This window comes from Scatophagus argus, chromosome 11 (genome assembly GCF_020382885.2).
Source record: "Scatophagus argus isolate fScaArg1 chromosome 11, fScaArg1.pri, whole genome shotgun sequence".
NCBI classification, from domain to species: Eukaryota; Metazoa; Chordata; class Actinopteri; family Scatophagidae; genus Scatophagus; species Scatophagus argus.
In genome coordinates, this window is record NC_058503.1 from 15,477,216 (window position 1) to 15,497,142 (window position 19,927).

The window sequence follows — 19,927 nt, forward strand, 5'->3', positions numbered from 1 at the left end:
TCCTTAGTGCTGTTCACTGGAGTCCAAATGATGATGGGTTGATTTCAGAATTGTTTAGAAAAAGTGTTATTATTACATAGTTTGTCCACAAGAGAGCACCGACAAGTTTATTATTTTCAACTGTTCTTTTCACTATGTATCTAGAGCACAATTCCTTAACAGCTATATTTATGGGACGAAAATCCAAAGTGTTTGCATTCATGCAGAAAAACAGCAACATATCGTGATCAGTTTCGTAAACTCTAAAATACTGATGTTCGTATCAACCTCAAAAATCCCTGGACTCCACTAAGTAGCACCCAGTTTTTCCTCTTTCTGAAAGGTGCACTTGTTGTGTTTCACTTACTCGCTGCCATCAGTACCACATGTAGCACCTCATCCCCCTTTTTCTCTCACTGCTTCTTTCCTATCAGCTCTCGCTGCACTCTCACGAAGGCAGAAAAAATTAATAAATAAATACCCCCTCCCCCCCCCACAAAAAAAAAAAATATATTTGAAGTGCAGCCTCCCTTATCTTCACTCTTATACTAACCTTAACCTCAAAAACAAGTCAGGGCCCTCCAGCGGAGCCAGAAAGCAGCGAAGCCTGGACAGGATGACCTGACGTCACAAATATGTCCTCATTCTGAAGGTCTAAAACTCAGATTGGCTCTCAGAGAGATAGAAGCACTCACACACACACCTCAAAGCCATAAAAATAGATTGTGAGTGACTCAGCCGTTATGTAAAGTCCATCTCTGATAGGGCCGCCTGGGGCTGTTTATGTCAGTTTAGCTTGACGGCGCTGGAGCTGAGGTGACACGTGTCTGATGTGTCCGAGCTTCAACACAAACACACACACACGCTTTTTGCAGACTGTGCGTGCCTCTCTGTCCCTCGCACTTTTCCTTCCTTTTTCTTTTTCTAAGTCTTAGTTCCCCGGTGTGTATGTGTCCCTCCCCGACGGACAAAGATGTGATAGTGTCAGCGTAATGGACTCTCCAAACAGCGTACATTATTAGCATTTCAGCGCAGACCGGGAGGGAAACACCATGTTAGACATGACTCACATCCGCCGCCCCCTCCTGGCCAGGTGGACAGTTTAATCAATACTGGTAAACATGAGCAAACCAGGACCTGAATCCAGAGCGACACAGCACGGCTTGCTGTTGTCTTCAGAGGTGTATCAGCCACTTCTCATAGAACAGATGTGATGCAGGGCGTTTGATTATATATTCATCATCTGCACAGGTTTCCTGTGGGAAAACATCAACCTGTATTAATTATAATGAGACATTTTAATCAACTTTCATGCAAATATGCCCTCCCCACCACCCTTAATCTGAGCACGAACAGACCTTTATTGTCCCTTGGTGATTTTAATGCTGGTTCAGAGGATTTTGCGTCCTCACAAGAACGAAATTTGTGTCGAAACATTACAGAATTGTTTAAATAATTTAGTTTGAAAATGGTCACATTCAAATATCTAAAATTAGCCAAAAGTAATTTTTTTTCTAACACCCAGTAACTCACACACTGTTCCAGTCATCATCTAATGTGTGTGGTGGATGAGGAGGTAATATTAGTAGATTAAATGCAGCAATGATCTCACTGTCGTACCACAAATAATCAAAGACGGCATTGCGTCCAGTTCAGATGGGTGGTATCAAATTTAATTTTCTTTTACACAACCACACATGGCCAAAACAAAATGTGCAAGTGTGTCTGTGCGACTGCATGACTGAGCTGAGGCATCCCTGTTGTCAGGTTAAACGGAGGAGTGGGTGATATGCTTGAAGCCAACGAAGCAAACACACACACACACACACACACACACACACACCACCTTTGAGTCTCTGTGAGTGCACACAGTCCTGTAGTGAGAGAAAGAAAGAGAGACAGGCAGAGCGAGGCAGGAAGTGAGACAGCAAGAGTCTCCTCACAGTCCAGTGACAACAGGTTTCAGACAGAAAGTGAGGCACACACCAACATTGACTCACAGACTGTTAAATTAAATGTGCTAAATACTGTGTGTGTATGTCGTGTGTGTCTGATTGTGTTGCACAGAGCTAATGACAGACTTAATTGGTGCAGGCAAATATCTCTCCCACTGCTCCTCATTCTACATCTACTAATGGAAAGGCAGAAAAGCATCGACTCCCCTGAGGACAGCAAGGAGAAACTGTATTTGATGAACATAAACCCGCACACACACACACAGATTTTTTGTCTCAACAAACTAATCAATTAATAGCACACCCAATTTGCATGCATAATGCTGACAATTTCTGCACAAGAATGATTCTACATCGACAAGCACAGACTCTCTCACACAGGAATGTCCATTTGTGCAACCTACTCCAGACCACAAGCTCATGTTTTGCTGGAGGTTTTTGGTTGTTTGCTGGGACTATCCATTGCCAATTTCTTCGACACATTGCCTTTGTTCTGCTTTCAAACTGGGTGCTATACGCATAGAAATGAAGCGCGATTCTGCAGCTGTGCGGTCTAATCCTTACCTCAATTGCAATTCAGGTTTCGGAGATATTTGACATTGCCAGAGCTGCTGTAAGGATTTCTAGCCCGAAAATTGAAATTAAAGACCAGTTACGGTTCGAGGAATTGTGTGTTCAAGTGGTTTTGTGGAAGGAAGTTAATATTGATGAGGTGTGTAAAGCTGTGTGAAACTCACAGTATCTTCATATTAAATAAAAGACTGGACTCTGACTGGATTTTTTTTTTAAAAGCATGTTTAACACATGCAAATCTATTTCCACTTATTACATGAAGAACATACTTTCTGAGTTACTTTAACCCAATCCCTAAAGTGAAAGTCTAATTTATCACTCTTGGGGCATTTGTGACTCTTTTTGTCATGAATGCCTGCAAGTTGAAAAGAGGGGCAACATCGTCAGTCTGGATTTGAATCCAGGATGTTGTTATATGTGTGAGTGCAGTCGCGCACCACAAACACATTCAAAAATCTCAGGTTTCACTTTCATGTTTACAAGCTGGCCTTTGGCTTCTCTCCCCACGGAAAGCCTGTGGCGGCTGCAGCTGAGGCGACACAACAATTATCCAATCTGTCCACGTACAGTGCAGTCCGCTGCGTTTTCCCACCCACAGCTCGTAGTGCACATCTGGCCATCTGTGGAGGGAGGGGGTCTCTTTCCGAACTGCCTCTCCTGAGGGTTTCTTGTAATTTTTTCCTCTTACTTGCAATCTACTACACTGGTGTGGGCTGATAAAACCCTTTGGGACATTGTATGTGTCACAGACCTTTAAAATAAAGTGGAAGGCTTTACTCAAAAATAAAAAGAAAAAAATCAGCTGACCAGCACCTCTAAATTATACTACATTTTGGTGTAACTAACACCAATAACCAAGGGCGGGGGGGGGGGGGTCAAGCTAACCCTAACCCTAACCCTAACTCCATCCAGTTAAGTGACTTAGTAAATCAAGTGGAATGTGGAATGCAGCCATCCTTCCACTTACTGCTTTGACAAATCAAAAATGTCTTACATGAAAAGAGTCCCTTAACTTACCTTACCTCTATTGTTTAATCTGTACACAAATCAGCATGTAAAAAAACTGTGCTTTTCTCATGGACTCAGGACCTGAAACTGTTAATTTAGCACTCCACCATCCATCCATTTCCTATACCACTTATCCATCGGGATCACACTAGCTGCAACCTATCCCAGCTGACTACGGGCAAGAGGCGGGGTAGCCAGTCAATCGCAGGGCCAACACACAAAGACAAACAATCACACACTCTCACAATACCAATGTGATTAGCCAATTAATGTAGAGTAGCCAATTAACTAATAACTAATGTAACTAACTAATGTGCATGTTTTTGGTATGGTGGGAGGAAGCCCAGAGAAAACCCACGCAGGCACAGGGAGAACATGCAAACTCCACATAGAAGGGCCCAGACCGGGATTCGAACCTAGAACCCTCTTACTATGAGGCGACAGTGCTAACCACTGCACCACCGTGCCGCTACCAATTGTGACCGATTGGTGTCACTGATTCCCTCCCATTCCTCCAACGACATGACCACACATGACACATACTGTGCATCGACAGTGATATGTAGAGCCTGTTTGAAATCCTGTCTTTGAACATGTATTCACCTCCCTTACAAAGACAGACATCTGCTATTTACACATACCAGAAATACTTTCTTTGTTTGTCACGTTGCAAAACAAGGCATTCCCCATGGCTTCGTCTTTTCCTGCATATACATGCACATGTGCTGTCTCATTAGAGGCTGGACATCGGGTAGCCCGCAGCCGTGGCTGAGTCTCTAAGCTTTGAGTCCATCCTTGATCATGTGCCTCTCAGATGGAGATGGCTTCTGTGGAAGAGAAAGAGGCAGCTCAAACTGAGAGAAAAAGACAACATCAAGTCACACAAGCCGTCGCACTTTGGAGCCCAAATTGCTCATGACACACCTGGAAAATCCCCTTTCTTCACAATATGACACTTCACCTGCCATCTCCCCTGGGTGGCACTGCATCAGTAACGAAAACAAACATGGGGTAAGGTGTTAAGGAACAGCTTGTCACACGCGTCCTATTTAAAAACTGTTAGTGCTATTTTCTGCTAAGAATATCCATTATCATCTACCTTCTCTTCTCACCAGGAATAAATCTATGTGAATAAATACTACATTGGAACTTGCAGCACACACGGCACGCGCGCACACACACACACACACACAGGTCCTGTAGAGCCATTGTCAGCCTGGATTTATAAAATAAGACAAGTTGGGCTTTGCAGCCAGCCAGTGGTTGTCATAGAAGACTAGGTGACTGTTGTTTGGAGCTATTTTGATGCTGTTCACATGTTATTTACATCACACACCCTACTGTCATGTCCTGCTCCCAGCATATCGTGAGTGTGTGTGTGAGCGTGTGTGAGCGTGTGTGTGCATACGTCTTCATTTTGTGTGGACGTCTGTGTATTTATGTGCATAAAGAACTGTCTCCCTGATGTCCCATCATCCCAAATAATCATCCCGCAGTCATGCGTGAGATGCGATTTCCTTTAAACAATAGCAGGCCGGTTTGCCTCGCTGACCCCCAACCTCTCAGGCTGCGGCAGAACAAACACTCACACGTGCACGCAGAAACGCACACATGCTCTCAGCTCACATTAACTGCAACACGTCCACATTTAAATACGCACGCAGCCTCCACCACTCAGCCTCCGTCAGAGCAGCGGTGATGACAGTCTCTTTGTATGTTGCTGCTCTTTTAACCGCCTTCAAAGTAGACTTTAATAACCGGGGCCAACTTCTTGTCAGCGCTGCTGTTGTGGTCTGACTTTAACTATTGGATAGCGAGCAAGACACAAACTAATGCTAATGATTTCCCTGCCAAAGAGGGGAAAAAAGGAAGTGACTGTGAATGGCCCAGACCTGTCTTTAACACAGATGATTGTAATTTAGATGAAATGAAGGACTTGGAGAATGGTTGGCCTACTTTGAGTGCCAGTGATACTTCAGCTGGCTCTGCCCTGCTAGCCAAACACAATCCATCACAGCAGTCGGCCGTCTGTTCAGATTTGTGTTGCAGAACATAGCTCCTAAATTTGGCTTAAAATGTTATTCGGTGAAGATAATGATCTTGTTCTGATTTTATCTCTTTCTTCTGGGCCAAGCATTCAGTCCTGTGGCATGTGCCAGTCACCTGTCAATCAAATGATTTTCAGAAAATATTATGTAAGTGGTCCTCTTTACTCATCTGTGCAGCCAACATGACTCCAGATCCACTTAAATGCACCTTCTTATTTTAGTTGAAAAGGGAAAATACTACACTTTACAGCAGTTAGATCCCAGTACTTTATGATAATACTACTGATAATATTACTGCATTACGAGCAAAATCCCATATTCGGAATCCTAAATGAGTGAAAATACAATAGTTTTATCCGCAAAATGCACTTAGATCATCATAAGTGAAAATGTACTCATTCTGCAGGAAAATGACCTCTGTGACCCTAATTATTGTACATCACATTATGGTGTATCATTGTGCATTTATAGCAGATTAAAAAATAGATCTCTATTAAAAAGAGCCAATTTTCAACACAGCTTGGTATTTTGTCCAGTGGTTCCCAGCATATTGTCACACAATAAATATTGTTTAAATAACTATTAAATATTGTTTAAGTGTTGTTAGATCATTAATAGGCTAGAAAAGAAAAAGATCTGTTACACGATATATATATATATATTTTTTAGATTTTCTAGTACTTTTCTCTAATATTACTCAAAACTGTACTTGTGTGTAAAATGTGCTGATATTGTACACGGAGTAGAGTCTGTATCAGAGTTCTTATCTGTTCAATAACATGCGGTCAATGCAAACTGAATGGCACCTCACAGAATGTGAAGCTACTCACGCATGGCAATCTAAACGGAGACAAGATGAAGGGTATGTTCATTAACAGGTGGGGCGGGTCAATGAATTTCATTAAAAACTCAACCAATAAGCACATATGTGGAAGGATGCTGTAGTGTCTGCAGTTCAGTAGGGTTAATGTTTTCCTGGGGCACCTCAGTAGATTTGTCCCAAGTTCATGTTTAGAGAGGGGTCTTAGGTTCAAAGGTATATGCAATATAGGAAGAGGGTCTTTTCTCCCCTTCTTTCTGTTGCAACATAGAATTGAGGTCCTTTGATGATTGACAGATGTTTTATCGATTGTCCATAAAAACAACCAACCTATATAAGAAGAGGGTTGGAGATGATTTGGCAGAGTGATCCATATTGGCTGGGATCCTCTCAAATGCACGTGCTTAATTTGATGCTAAGCAAAGCAAGACGGTGTCAGCGGAGATCTCCTTCAGCATCTTCACATCTTCGCTATCCAATATACAACAATGCTCTCATCATTGAAGTCACTGGCTTTGCTTGGCTGCTCGTTGTATTTGATATTGCCGCTCGTGTAATTAAAAATTTCCGTTTATGCACAGATAATAGCCATGTTTGGCAAATCTTTCAGCATCTTGGAAAACTGGTTCAACTCATGCACTGAGGCTGAGGTGGAAGTGACAAAACTCAGGCTGCAGAAAAGGGGTAAACCTAAAATCACCAAATTGTTAAAAATTAATTTGATTACTTATGGTACCACATTACTATGTTAATTTGATGCTCAATCAACACCTTTCTGATGGGCATAAGTACATATTTTCATTTAAAGCAAATCGAAAATAGCATATTAGAATAAACATACATATAGATATACTTATTTGTTTTTGAATCATAAAATCTTGTACAGCAAACTTGAGTCAGGCTGCATCATAATTTCATTTATCATGTAGCAGATCTTATTGGAAATACCACTTTTCCCCCCTTTTTTGTGCGTGTGCTGATTAAATCCTTGAAATCAGCGCTCAGGTATGGTATCAAGAAATCACGATTTCCACAGCTGAGGTCCTATTTAACTAATTATCACAGCGGCCTGGGTAGCCTGTAATACGAGTAGACTGGTGCTATGGACTCAAGTGATCCCAGGGGAAGAAAACCTAACATCCAGCAGTCAGCCAAAGGGCAGCTGCAGAGCTGCACCGTCTGAGAAACATGTTCTTAAAGCCTATAAATCCTGGGAAATTATGGATCAGACTGGTGTGCCATGCCTCTGTTGCTTCTGGCGTGTGTGACTTATTATGGAGCAGTTAATAAGATAGTCAGTGAGCTGAGGGGAGCAATATGTTGAATCTACAGAGAGGGCTCATACGGCACATCAAGCAGCCAAGCAGCAGCGACGAGTGCCCTCCATCATATACTCATCCCACCTCAACTGTTAAGTGGTCGATAGCTGCATGAGATCCGCTTTTTGTCAAGGTCAACTTGACAGTGAGCTGTCAGAGCAATTAGTCAAGTGGGCAATCTCAAGAATAGCCCATTTGAAAATAGGCTTCAGGTTGAATGGGTTTTCTAAATGACCTTCTCCTTCCCCACTGTCTTTCTGGAGAAAATATTTAATGAAAGGTACGGCAAGGAAAGAAGCGAGGATTGACGAGTTCATATTGGAACGTGTCCCACAGATGAACCTGAACTTTCAGTTCCGATAGCTGCTCCTCCTCTGCACCGATCACTCCGTAACAGGACCAGGCAGAAATGCTCACTGCTATTCGGGCTTGTCTTCTACCAGTTATCAAGCTTTACCTGCTTGGATTGAAGGTGCTGTTGGTTCAGCTGGTCAGCAAACCTTTCAGGTTGCCAGGTCAGTTAAACCTTTAATGTCACATTCCGTAACGGGAGAACGTTATTTTCTCGTGAGCCTCGAACGGTTCGCGGTTCATTGTAGTGGCTGTAGTTACACGAAAAACATATAACTTACACCTTTTACTAGTGCAATTAGCTAGAAGCAGTTTCCATTTCGCTGTGACCTGTCACCGTGATACGGAATCTAATCTAATGCTAGCTAATGCATGTTAACGTTAGCTATATTAACTTAACTGTAACCTCGGTGAAATAGAGTGTTGTCGCCTTTAATGTGATTGCCGAATTCAACAGAAAAGCTTTATGGTTCCTCTTCTTCTCAAGTGTATGTTCCTCATAACGTCTACATGTATAGTCAAACGATGCGGGTTTAAATTTCCATTTTTGTAACACAATTTGGTCTGGTGTGGTGAACAGAACGTATCTCGGCAACAGGTCGTCAGCCAAGACGCTGCATTGACAGTACAGCCTACTATCAGCACAACACTTATCTAAATCGCTCAAGACACTTAAGGGGAATCATTCCTGTAATGCATTACAAAGCACTGTATGAAAACAATTCAGAAACACTAAGTTACAGTACTTTTTAAGATTAGAAAGGAAATTTGTAATACAGTACCACAGGAATTTAAGAAAGTCTTTTGAGTTTTACAGACCATCTACAAGTCTAACTACTTGTCATATCTTGAAAGAGTGGCCCATCTTGAAGCAGCTTCCCTTATCAGATGACAGTCTACCTGATATCTTTGTGTCCTCTTCTGTCTCTGCCAGTGATGCCCAGACAAGATGGCAAGGTTGCCATAGTGACAGGAGGAGCCAGGGGAATCGGTTATGAGGTAGTCCGCCACATGGCCAGACTGGGTGTGCATGTTATCATAGGTACGGTATCAAGCACCACATCACTGATGTGCAAACAGCACGAACACACGTGTAGGATACAGAGAGACTGACTTCCATTAGTTTAGGCTCAACAATGATAATTGTAATCATAATGATTTAAGTTTGTAATTACGAAGTCATTTACAGTTACAAAAATAGATCTGTAAAAGAACACACAAAGATAAAAGAAAATTAAAGAGAAATGGATGAAACCTTTTAGTTAAAAGCGAATATATTTTTGAGAACAGTTTCAAGGATAATTTTAGAATAACCTTAGAAGATGATATGACCACCATACAATTCTGTGAATTTGAACTGAAGTCCCAAAATACTCTTCACCAACTAGCTAATATTCACTTGAGAGAAACTCAAAAGTGTTGGGAAGAAAAAAGTAACTCCCTGCAGTGTGACTTTTTCCTGACACATGGTCAACAGTCATGTGTATTGCACATGAATAACAAAAATGCCTGCAATACCTGCGTGAGTATAATCTTTGGAATATATTCAATGTAACAGCATATGTATATGCGCCTGAATCCAACCTGAGCCGACTGTAAATTTACAAAAAAGGCCCTAATTTGGCCCAAACCGTCTCAGTGGGTCAGGGCCCATTGGGTCCTGATGTGCTTGTTGCCAGTCATAATCACCTGTACCCAGCAGCAAACATGACAAAGCAATCTGTCCAAACGCTTGGTGCAGATGTGAAACTGATAGCAGAACTGAGCCTTGTCTCATCACAGATGATGGTGGGAATGCCTCAATCACTGCTTAACAGGTTGAGATTAGTTTTGCCCGGTTGTGCAGCTGTAATACAGAGAGAACTGAAGAGACTTGTCAGCCTGCATAAAGGAAATGTAACAGGTAATGTAAGAGAATCACTAAAGGGATTTATTTTCTTGTTGAGTGACAAATCAGTTAACATTATTACAACTCTATGAATTACTTATCAAAGTAACCTCACCGTGGAGGTTTTTCCATTCTTCTGCGCCTTTAAAGAAGTGAGGTGGATATCTCTGGATATTTGGACTCTGGGCAATTACAGTAAAAAACAAAACAAAACCGCCAAACACCTGTATGTGTAGATTCCTAAAAGAATAAGTGGGAAAACACAGAGCACCTCATTCGGTATAGCTGAATACAGGGGGCTCCGTGATCCACGTGAGATACTAATTGTGCTTCTTTTGTGTGTAGAACAGTGAACAAAACCAGGGCTCTGCAGTGCCAGTCACATGAAAGGCATCCTCTGTGTGTGCCTACTTATAAGCCCGTGGCTGTCAGAGATCCTTACTTTGTATGAGACGGATGTCTGACACCCTGTTGATCCGTCTTAAGGTTTGGAGTAACATCAAAACAGTTTGCTTTCACCATTAGAAAATACTGTATGTGTGATGCTCCACTGTGAGATGCTGTGAAGACTTTTTGAGCTCTGCTGGGATTAAAAGGCTGTTATCGAGCCCAGTGTTATATGCAAATGTCTGATTATGAGAAGCTGTTTTGCATAAAACAAGGTCTGGTATTGTTCCATTAGTGATTTAATAATATTTACGGTTTGAAGATGAATGTAATACAATAAAATCTTATAAAGGAAATGGCTAAAATGCTTTATGCTATTTTTTTTATGATATGCGTGAAACTTGTAAAATGTGCAAAGTATTTATTTCAAATTCAGATAAATTACTGAGGACATCAGTGACTCCTTCAAAGGATCTCTGTAGATGGTTAAACTAACATAATGATAATGATATGATTAGTCCTGAATTTAAAGCTGCTACCAAAAAATATCAAAAGTTGAATCCCCTCAAGTATGTATATAAGTGTACATAAGTATTCAGCTGAATAAACTGCCATTGTTCTTAATATCATATACATATCTGTCTTTCTTCCTTTCTTGAAGTGCCATTTAGTACATAGTTAACCAAGGTGATGTGCTACATCTGTCACTCACTCTTCCTGAATGATCCCGTAAACAGACCACTTTGACCAAGGAACATGTTTTTCCTCTCAGAATAACTCATTTGTTGTCGTCTGTGTAATTTTCCCTACACTTGGTGATGTTGCCATTGAGCCAAGAAAAGTATTAATTTCTTGGAAAGCTCTGTGGTGTGTAGAGACATTTGTGTTTATTTTAGCAGAAGTGTAATCCCAGTTTTAACTGCCAAAGTGACCAGGACAACACAGACGGCAGGGTAAGCAGCAGACTTGTCCATAGCTGGATTATGTGTCAGTTGTTTGTGGACATATGCCACGTGTGTACAGCTGTTTTACTTCCTGAAGCAAAGAAACCAAAATGGTCTTATATTTAAGGGGGTGCTTGCATGACAACAGAAGAGTGTCATTCGCAAGGACACTCACAGACATGAGGAGGTCCTGATAAATGTTTTCCAAGCACATAAAGTGCAACCTGACCTGGAGGCATGGCTTTTTGCTTTTGTAATGAAAGAGGTTAATTTTAGCACACTGATTCAGAAAACCTTATTGTTTGGACTTGTCAAAATCATTTGATTTTCAGATGGAATTAGGCCAGAGATCTTAACAGAGAAGGAAAAGCCTGTTTGTTGGAGATTGGCAGGTGACTGCTTGCCTACATGTAGTTAGCTTGTTGTTAGCAGGGTAGCCAGCACTCTATTAAGGTAGCACTAAATTAGCTACCTACCCGATCAGTCAAAACCCACATTCAGAGTTTTTTTTTCTCTTACTGTGCAACCATTTAAACCCAGCCCTCCCCTGCCTGAAGAAAAAAAAAAGAAAGATAAATAGACACAAGGCCCAAGGCAAGAAGGGTGAGATTCTTTCACATGAAACACATTTATATATATTTAAAAAATATGACTGCAGTAGTAATTTTAAGTATGTCATTTTGTATAAATGTAACTATGAAAATATTAGTACAGAAAGTAGGGAGACAAATCAGACAAAGCTTGGTAAAACAACATAACAGCTACTCTGTTGAACTGCGACAGGCCTAATTATAATGTGCCCAGCAGTATCTGAAGCTGTTTATACCCTGATCATTTACATCAGTAGTTTTCTCTGTAGAAGAGACACAGGAGTGGTAAGACACCATCCCGTTTAATCGTTTGTATTGCGATGCTTTGTTCTTTAGTCTGGAGTGGCTGGGGATTTATGTTTTGAGGAAGTGCATTTTCCGTTTCATCTAAGATTTCTCCCAGCAACACACCACATCTGGCAGCTGTGCTAACTGCCATTAGCATCTCATCAGATGTACCCTCCTGTGGGGCTTGATGTCATTTCTGCTGCTCCCATTATATTAACAGGATCAAGTTCTATTCTTTATTTCCCATTTGTAACCTACAGTTACTTAGTTAGGCCTCAACTCAACCGAGTGGTGTCAGAATGAACCACAGACTTGACTCGTAAGAGGGATTTTACATTCTGAATAAATACTTACTTAAATTGTATTAGCTAAATGCAGAGAGGTTGTACTTCCTGCCCAGGGACTGCAAATGCAAATTAACTTTAATAGTTTTTAATTGTACATGTCTCTTGCAAATTGAGGTCACAGCAAATTGAGAATGTAGGTTAAGATGCCCAGGTGAAGCATCATGATCTGTATTTGGGATAATTGCATCTCCTAATTGGTCAAGCAAATGTTATATTTTCCATTATTATGGTTACGGTTTTGGCATGAAATAATGGCTTTTACCAGTGCTCGTCTTCTATTTTTTTCCCTGAAGCCAAAGACAGCACAGAAGAAGAGTAAACAACAGATTAATATTAATCAAATTCATGTAGTACCTTCAGTGCAACTTCAGTGTCAACTGCAACAGAGACATGAAGTGGGGAGTTCCTCATTCGAGGTTAAATAAGTAGAAAACTCAACTTACCGAGTGTGATTGTAGAGTAAAGCTTCTTCCTTTTTGCAAATTATTCACACGTCTTTGAAGAATATGATTTTCTCTGAAGAAACCGATCTCATGGTGTGTAATGAAAGCTCACACGCCACTGCACAATGGTCATAAATTTAAGAATTAAAAAATGAATCTGAATCACATCATGTGCCGTAGATTTCTATACGTGTAAAGAAGGATTCAGCCCATTAACTCCTTCAGACTTCAACAGAAACAGACACTGACGTGAGGATCAAGATAAACAAAGGAAATTTAACTTACTCAAAAATGAACTGAGGAGGGCAGGGCAACAGGAGGAACTAAAAGCAGCTGGAAGTCCAGATGAAAAAAAAGTCCAAACAAAGAATAAGTCAAAATATACAGGGACCACAGATAAACTGACAACACACACAAGGAGAGCACAGGTACACGCAGGGAGGTAACGAGACACAGGTGAAACTAAATAAGGGAGGAGCAAATAATCAAGAAGGACAAAGAACCAATATCAAAGACAAAATATCAAAATAAGACAGGAAATGGAAAACTAGACACAACAATAGAAACTACATAATAAAACAGGAAAGAAACTAAATGGAAACTCCAAACCATGACACTGTTTTGATCATTTAAGGCGACTATAATGAATACCGACAGGGACTCTGGAAAACTGGTCATATGCTGTGAAAATAGTTGATTTTTGGGGGCTTTTTTGATCTCATAAAAGCCTTCTTCCACTGCAGGATAGAAAAAAAAAGCAAAAAAAAAAAACAGCAATATGTTCGCATGCGCTTGGTTTCCATGGTAAGATTGCATTTTCCATTCAGTTCACGAGCTTCAGAACTTTGAAGAAAAGTCTGCTTTATTCATTCAGTGTGTATGCTGCAAAGTCAATGTCAGCGTATCCTTGGAGACGGTTTGAGCAGAAGATAAATGAGACTTGAACCCTACGCATTATAAAACACACAAAGTCAATACATGAAGAACTTGGTTAAGTGTCTGTTGTAGTCCTGGACAATCCCATGTGTATTGAAGCTGATCCCAAAGGACTCTGAGTGTGTTTCTATTTCAAATATCTCGACCTGTTGAGATGATTCGTGAGCAGAGAATATTTATGGAAAAGTGGATGCCTCTCTGCTAGTGGAGTGGATGCATATTTCAGGTGGAGTGGTGGCGTAGCACTTGTGTGAGAAGAGCTTATGATTTAAGCCGCTGCACTGTCAAATAGTTGGATAATAACCAGCGTACAAATATGTTTGAAGTGTTTTCGAGTATGTTTCAAAATGATACTTTTTGGAGTCTTTTTAAAATCATACTTATATAGAATAATTTGTGTTGGAAAATGTAGCCTTTGCAGCTGCAAAAATATATTTCAAGTGAGAATTAAATAAAAATAGGACAGAGGTGGTTGTGCTGAATACAAGAATGCATTCATGTGAATAAAATGGATATATATCAGTTGTTGTACAAAGGAACACCAGCAGGTCCCACCAAGAGAAAGAAGAAATTAAATTCAAACTGTACAAAAGTAGCAAACATGCAGTACACCACAGTGTTTTAAAATCCTGTTCCCAAACTGATCTGATTGAAATGACACAAGCTGAAGTCAGCTGAAGCCAAATTATTGTTATGTCAGGTTTTTGGCTCTTCTTCATGTTTTGCTACTTTTGACCCATAATCTTTGATTTCCATCATCATCATCACCATCTGTATCAGATCAGATGGGGACCATATATATCATAGCTGACAGCCTCCACTAGCCCCAACACTTTGTATTACAATGTTTACAAAATTCTATTTTACATTACTCTAAATAATCTAAATAATGATAAAACAGTGTTTCAAAATGCCACAGGATCTGCTTTTAAAATTGAAATACTTGAATTCAATTTCCAATTTGTATTTCTTTCAAGTCCATATATTGCATTTAAGTAAATTAAGGAAAAACATGTTCATTTGTTTCCGTTACAAAAGTGAGATGAGAACAGTAATGCCGGCATCATGTCTGAAAATAGAGAAGGAGTCAAGACTGGAAGCAAGGGAAAACATCAAACCCCTATAGCTTTAACATTTTTAGTGGTGAGACTTGCATGCTGGAGTTGTTTGTCTGTTGTTTCATACAAAAGCTGTGCTCACTGGCCGTGTCTGGCAACCCCAGGCTAAGACCAGAGATGCTGGTAAGGTGTTAGCCAAGAAATAGCTCCAAAATGTAACCTGTAAGAGCAGGTTTGGAGGTTAAATAAATTAGACAATCTGTATTAAGAAGATCTGTATTAAGTTTTAACTCCCAACACGCAGCCATAATAATACTGAACTTACTACTTGGGCGTCATGCTCAGTTTATCCATTTGTTAAGCTGCAGCAAGATTATTTTTGTGAATTAATTAAGTTACATATTTAACCCCCCCCCTCCACACACACACACACACACACACAAGCCCAAAATATTTAGTGGGCAAATTAAAACCTTGGGGCATATTTTAAATCAGTAACACTGTTGGTCTATAAGCAGAGAGAGGACTGTTGAAGAGCAGCTATTTGCTTGTGTGAGATCACAGTGTGCTTGTCTTGTTTGTGTGTGTTTGTGTGACCCCCGTGACACGTCAGCCAGGAAAACTGCATCCTTCCGCCCAGCCTGAACCGCAGTGCATCAGGGTAAATGATGCTGTGCCCTTGAAAAAAGGCCTGCGTGATAATCCAAGATTAGTGTGTCTGTTTGTGTTTGTGTATGTGTGGGTGTGAGTGTGTGTGTGTGCGTGCAGAGAGAGAAAGAGAGTGAGTGTGTATGTAGGCTATGTCAGCAGGCAGCAAATTAGTGTATTGGAGAAATGGGAGCCGCTAATGTTTTAATGTTTTGTCAATCAACATTTTATCGATTGACAAATCACTTAATCGACTAATTGTCCGAGCTGATTTGTGTGCGTGTATGTCTGTGCCCTCTGAATGGTGCTTCTGATATTGAGGGTTAGTTAATTAGCTCTCTTTCTCCTCCATTTGTCTTTCATATTTTCACCTTCTGTGTCTAAATATTTTCTTTCATAGCAACAGGGTTCATTTGTATGCAGGCATCCTCTCTTAACAGAAAGTCTGTCCTGGAGTCCTAGAGTCCTAGAGGAAGTGGACCTCGTGAAGGAATCTTGCACAGGCTCTGAAATTAACACCCACCATGTGCCAAATGTGGGTAGACTTCCCGTTTGGCAAGTAAATCGCACAAGGCTATCCGAAGGCAAAGCTTTAGTGTCACTAACGGGCTTCATGGTGCATTCAGCTGCACCTCGTAAACTGGAAATGTTTAGACATGATTAAAGATGATCATTACTAGCCTAGCCTGACCAATATGCCTGCACAGCGTACACACACAGGAGGCTGATGTTGAAACCACATTTTGACTCATTTCACTCTTTTTTTTATCATTTGAAAAGATTGCTTTTGTTAGATAACATAATATAATGGCATTGATTTGATGTTGATGAGATGCTGTAGAGTCTCTTAATGTCTTCTGTTGTTTTAGCGGCTTTGACTCTGAGATGATTTCTTCTTGGTCGGATGGTCCACGCACGCTTTGAGAGGTGTGTGGCAGACTGGAGCTACATGCACTTGAAAAATAAAATAAAGACAGCTAATTCATGGTTATGTTTCTTTTATTCATATACCGATGATTTGAAATGGGCACATGGTAGGTCGTAGATTAAGTAAAATTGTTTTTAAAAATACATTTAACACGGAATGAAATTAAGTGTTAATGACTTTGCATGGAGCGTAGCTGATTAGTACTCTTTTCTGCTTGCCTGTATATTGCTGTCCACTCTTTCCCTGATACTGCAGATACTGCACTTTCTACCCGTGTGCCAGCCCTCACCTGAACCAAATAAAGCTTTTTGATAGCATAATAAAAAGTCTAATGTGCTGTAAGAAATGTTAAAGCAATGCACAGATTTGTTGTTTCTGCAGCAGTGACCCATTATTCAATATGCCTGTTAATTTCTGAACATAGACATGCATTAGGTGTTGTCATGATTTTATTAGTACAGTACACCCTCTGTAAAGTTAGTGCACTTTATATTATTTTACTAATAGAGTGGAGATTCTTCACTTGTTATTTGATGTAGTCTAGAGGTTTTCTATTTCTTGTACATATTCCTGGAATCATAGTTAATTGGCCATCAAACTTGCTTTTTATTTTATATCTTCTGCATATCTGATGACATAATGAATTGCATTTTTTAAAGTTCGATGCAGTCTTTGAAACCAGGGTTGCAGCTCTTCCTCAAGGGCTAAATGGTTTTATCAAGCACTCTTTTCATTTGAAGAACCACTCTTGAAAATGCATTTTCACGAAATGAAAGACTAGAAGGGGAAAAAAAGAAGAATCCGTGTTATTTTATTGTGTTGTATTTATCTTTGTGTGTGTGTGTGTGTGTGTGTCTCCTCGTTCAGGTGGAAGGGATGAGCAGGAGGGTCAGGCAGCCATCAGAAGGATCTGTGAAGAGAACACAGAGGCCAAAGGTAACACTGCTAACATGTCTGAGAAGAAGTACACACACACACACACACACACACACACACACACAGACACGTATGCCAGTGTTTGAACATAAAGGGTAGAACTGCAGCATTGTGTCCCTCAGGCTTGTTTTTACAATCTTTTCTCGGCACACACACATAATTGAACTCTTGCCGGTATGCCCTCATACAGACTCACACAGAGCTTCCATGCTGGCTTTACAATGTCAGGCGTATTGTTGATGCACAGTGAGGAAGAGGAGGATACAAGGGAAGAAGCTAGGCGACGAAGACGAAGGAAAGTAAGTCAAGCGATTCGTGAGAGATGAGAGGGGAGAGAAAGGCACGGTAGGGGGTGGAGGAGAACATAACAGATAACACAAATAAATATAAGATAAGATAAGAACTTTATTTATCCCGCAGGAAATTAATATGGTATATACAATTATGTATTTAATATAGCACAATAAAAGAGGGAAATAGAAAGATGAAGTGCAGGTAAAATGGAGGTGCAGAGGAGGTGATGGAGATGAGAGGAGATAGCAAAGAAGAGATTTATTACTCCACTGACTAAAGCTTACAGTGTTTTCTGTAACTCCCATGTTGAGAAATTGATTCGGCTGACCTTCACAGCACCATAAATTTCACCATAGACTCATAAGTTATTCTGTCTGTACTGAAGGGCCTTGAATCTTTACAATCTTTACCACCTTGCAGGGCTCATCAGCAGCTGTTTACCTCAGAGGATGTTCAGAAATTCAGGAGTGATTCTGATTTTAAAGGCAAATCTCAACTTTTTATGTACAGAAATAAAATGATGCCGCAGAATACTATAACTACACATTTTTCCCCTTTTTTACAAGAGTACACATCTGTGGTCAGACAGTGTCCAAACCACAAGCCTCCAAGTTGTTCCACAACAGGACCATTCACGTTTATGGACTCCACAACTGGGACAACAGTTTGACACTATTCATTGTGAATGGGACCTGGTATTTTAGTCTGCTGCCACCCACTAAGCTACCGAGATATGGACACAGAGACACAGAGTTTTGTTATCTTCAGCTGTACTAAAACAATATTGTATTTCAATATTGTGAACTATGCTGAAACAAGAGACAGCAGGAAAAGCTGCTCTTTACTCAGGAAACAAAGTGTATGAAAAGAAATCATAAACTTTCTTGCGTGTGTAGTGTGGTGGCTACATCACCACTCAACTTTATGTGAGTATGTAAATGACATGCTCGGAGCAACACACTCACATGCATGCACACAACGCACAGAGCTACAACTTTAGGGGTTGCCTGCTGCATTGTATGTATGTGTATGAACACTTGAGAGCACGAAACAACTTGTATTTGAACCAGTCCTCATAGTTACCTGCCATTAGCAGTTCAAGCTATACATCCCTGTACAGCATTGAGCAGTTTGTAGGATCCATTATTCTAGAACAACTGTATGAAAACTAGCTAGCGTTTAGGTATTTTAACATTATGAGTATCATTGGCAAGCTCCTACACACTTACACTTACGGCAGGCGTTCTGGAAAGCCACGGTCATGGGTACATTTTGGCAATGGCAAATGACCAGACTATCAAAACAGATGGTGTAACGTTGAAATCTGTTTTTAAAGTTGAAAGATATTTAACAGACAAGCAGAGACAGTTTAAAACATTGCCCTTATTTCCATGAGGTCTCAGTGAAGCTAATCTTAATTTCAGTTCTGTCCAAGTATCCCAATTTTTCTGTTTGCGGCTTGCAGAAAAAGAACCACGTGCACATTAGGAAGGTTAAGGGAAGGTTAAGAAAGATTCATTAACTCAAGATAGCTGTGAACAGTTTCACATACGAACTGTTGTCCTTTCCTGTCACCGTTCAGTAGGAGGTGTACATCTATTTATGGATGAGAGGCTAGTTAATTAAGCTGGCTAATGTTACAGCTTATGAAACCATTAATCTTTACATCATGCTCTGTCACGAGAACGAGCTTCTCGTCCACGAGCCGATGCAGTTTTCCTTCTACGCAATGATATAGTGTAGTTCAGGAGAAAGAACAGAGTTCCTACGGGAAACTGCTCACAACAAGGTCTGTGGATGGGCTTGAGTGAGCAGGTCGTGATTTCTGGAAAGATAAACTGCTCTAGCCAAAACAATTTAGATGGCTAAATAGCACATTTTGAGGTGAGGCTGCTGTAATTGTACGGGTTAATGCGTAATAAAGTGTCACTGGCGGAGCCGGCTACAGGTTATGTATGATGCTGAATGTACCGCTGCCCGCTGGGAAGCAAGCTGTGGTTTCATCTCACTTGGCCTTGCCGTGGAGAGCAGCAGAGAGCCGGCTGGCTGGGTCCCTGCTTGTGTGTAAGTGGCTGTCAGGTACAGAGACAGCGGCCATGTAGCTGGTGTCATTGAAGTCGATTTCCCTGGACGGGGCCGTGGTGGAATTGATTACTTCTTTTGTAATTGGCAGGCACCGAGGCATAG

The 19,927-nt window shown here is 40.7% G+C and overlaps 1 protein-coding gene and 1 long non-coding RNA gene across 4 annotated transcripts in view; one reads left to right on the forward strand and one right to left on the reverse strand.

The window, feature by feature from the left end:
- Window positions 1–671: 671 nt before the first annotated feature.
- On the reverse strand, window positions 672–13,391 carry LOC124067536. Of its 3 annotated transcripts, XR_006844763.1 has the most exons (5): window positions 13,226–13,391; window positions 12,941–13,058; window positions 4,440–4,498; window positions 4,157–4,342; window positions 672–1,235 (listed from the first exon to the last, which is right to left on the reverse strand). It is a non-coding gene; the product is annotated as an uncharacterized LOC124067536 (long non-coding RNA). The 3 variants fall into 3 exon arrangements; XR_006844765.1 differs by lacking the exon at window positions 4,440–4,498; XR_006844764.1 differs by lacking the exons at window positions 672–1,235; window positions 4,157–4,342; window positions 4,440–4,498 and adding an exon at window positions 9,021–9,934.
- LOC124067535 (dehydrogenase/reductase SDR family member on chromosome X-like) overlaps window positions 7,542–19,927 on the forward strand; it is a 29,392-nt gene continuing 17,006 nt past the window's right edge. The window contains exons 1-3 of the mRNA XM_046404969.1: window positions 7,542–8,217; window positions 8,988–9,095; window positions 17,378–17,446. Of these exons, the coding sequence (XP_046260925.1) occupies window positions 8,112–8,217; window positions 8,988–9,095; window positions 17,378–17,446 (283 nt within the window). The 5' untranslated portion in view covers window positions 7,542–8,111. The remainder of the gene's footprint in view (window positions 8,218–8,987; window positions 9,096–17,377; window positions 17,447–19,927) is intronic.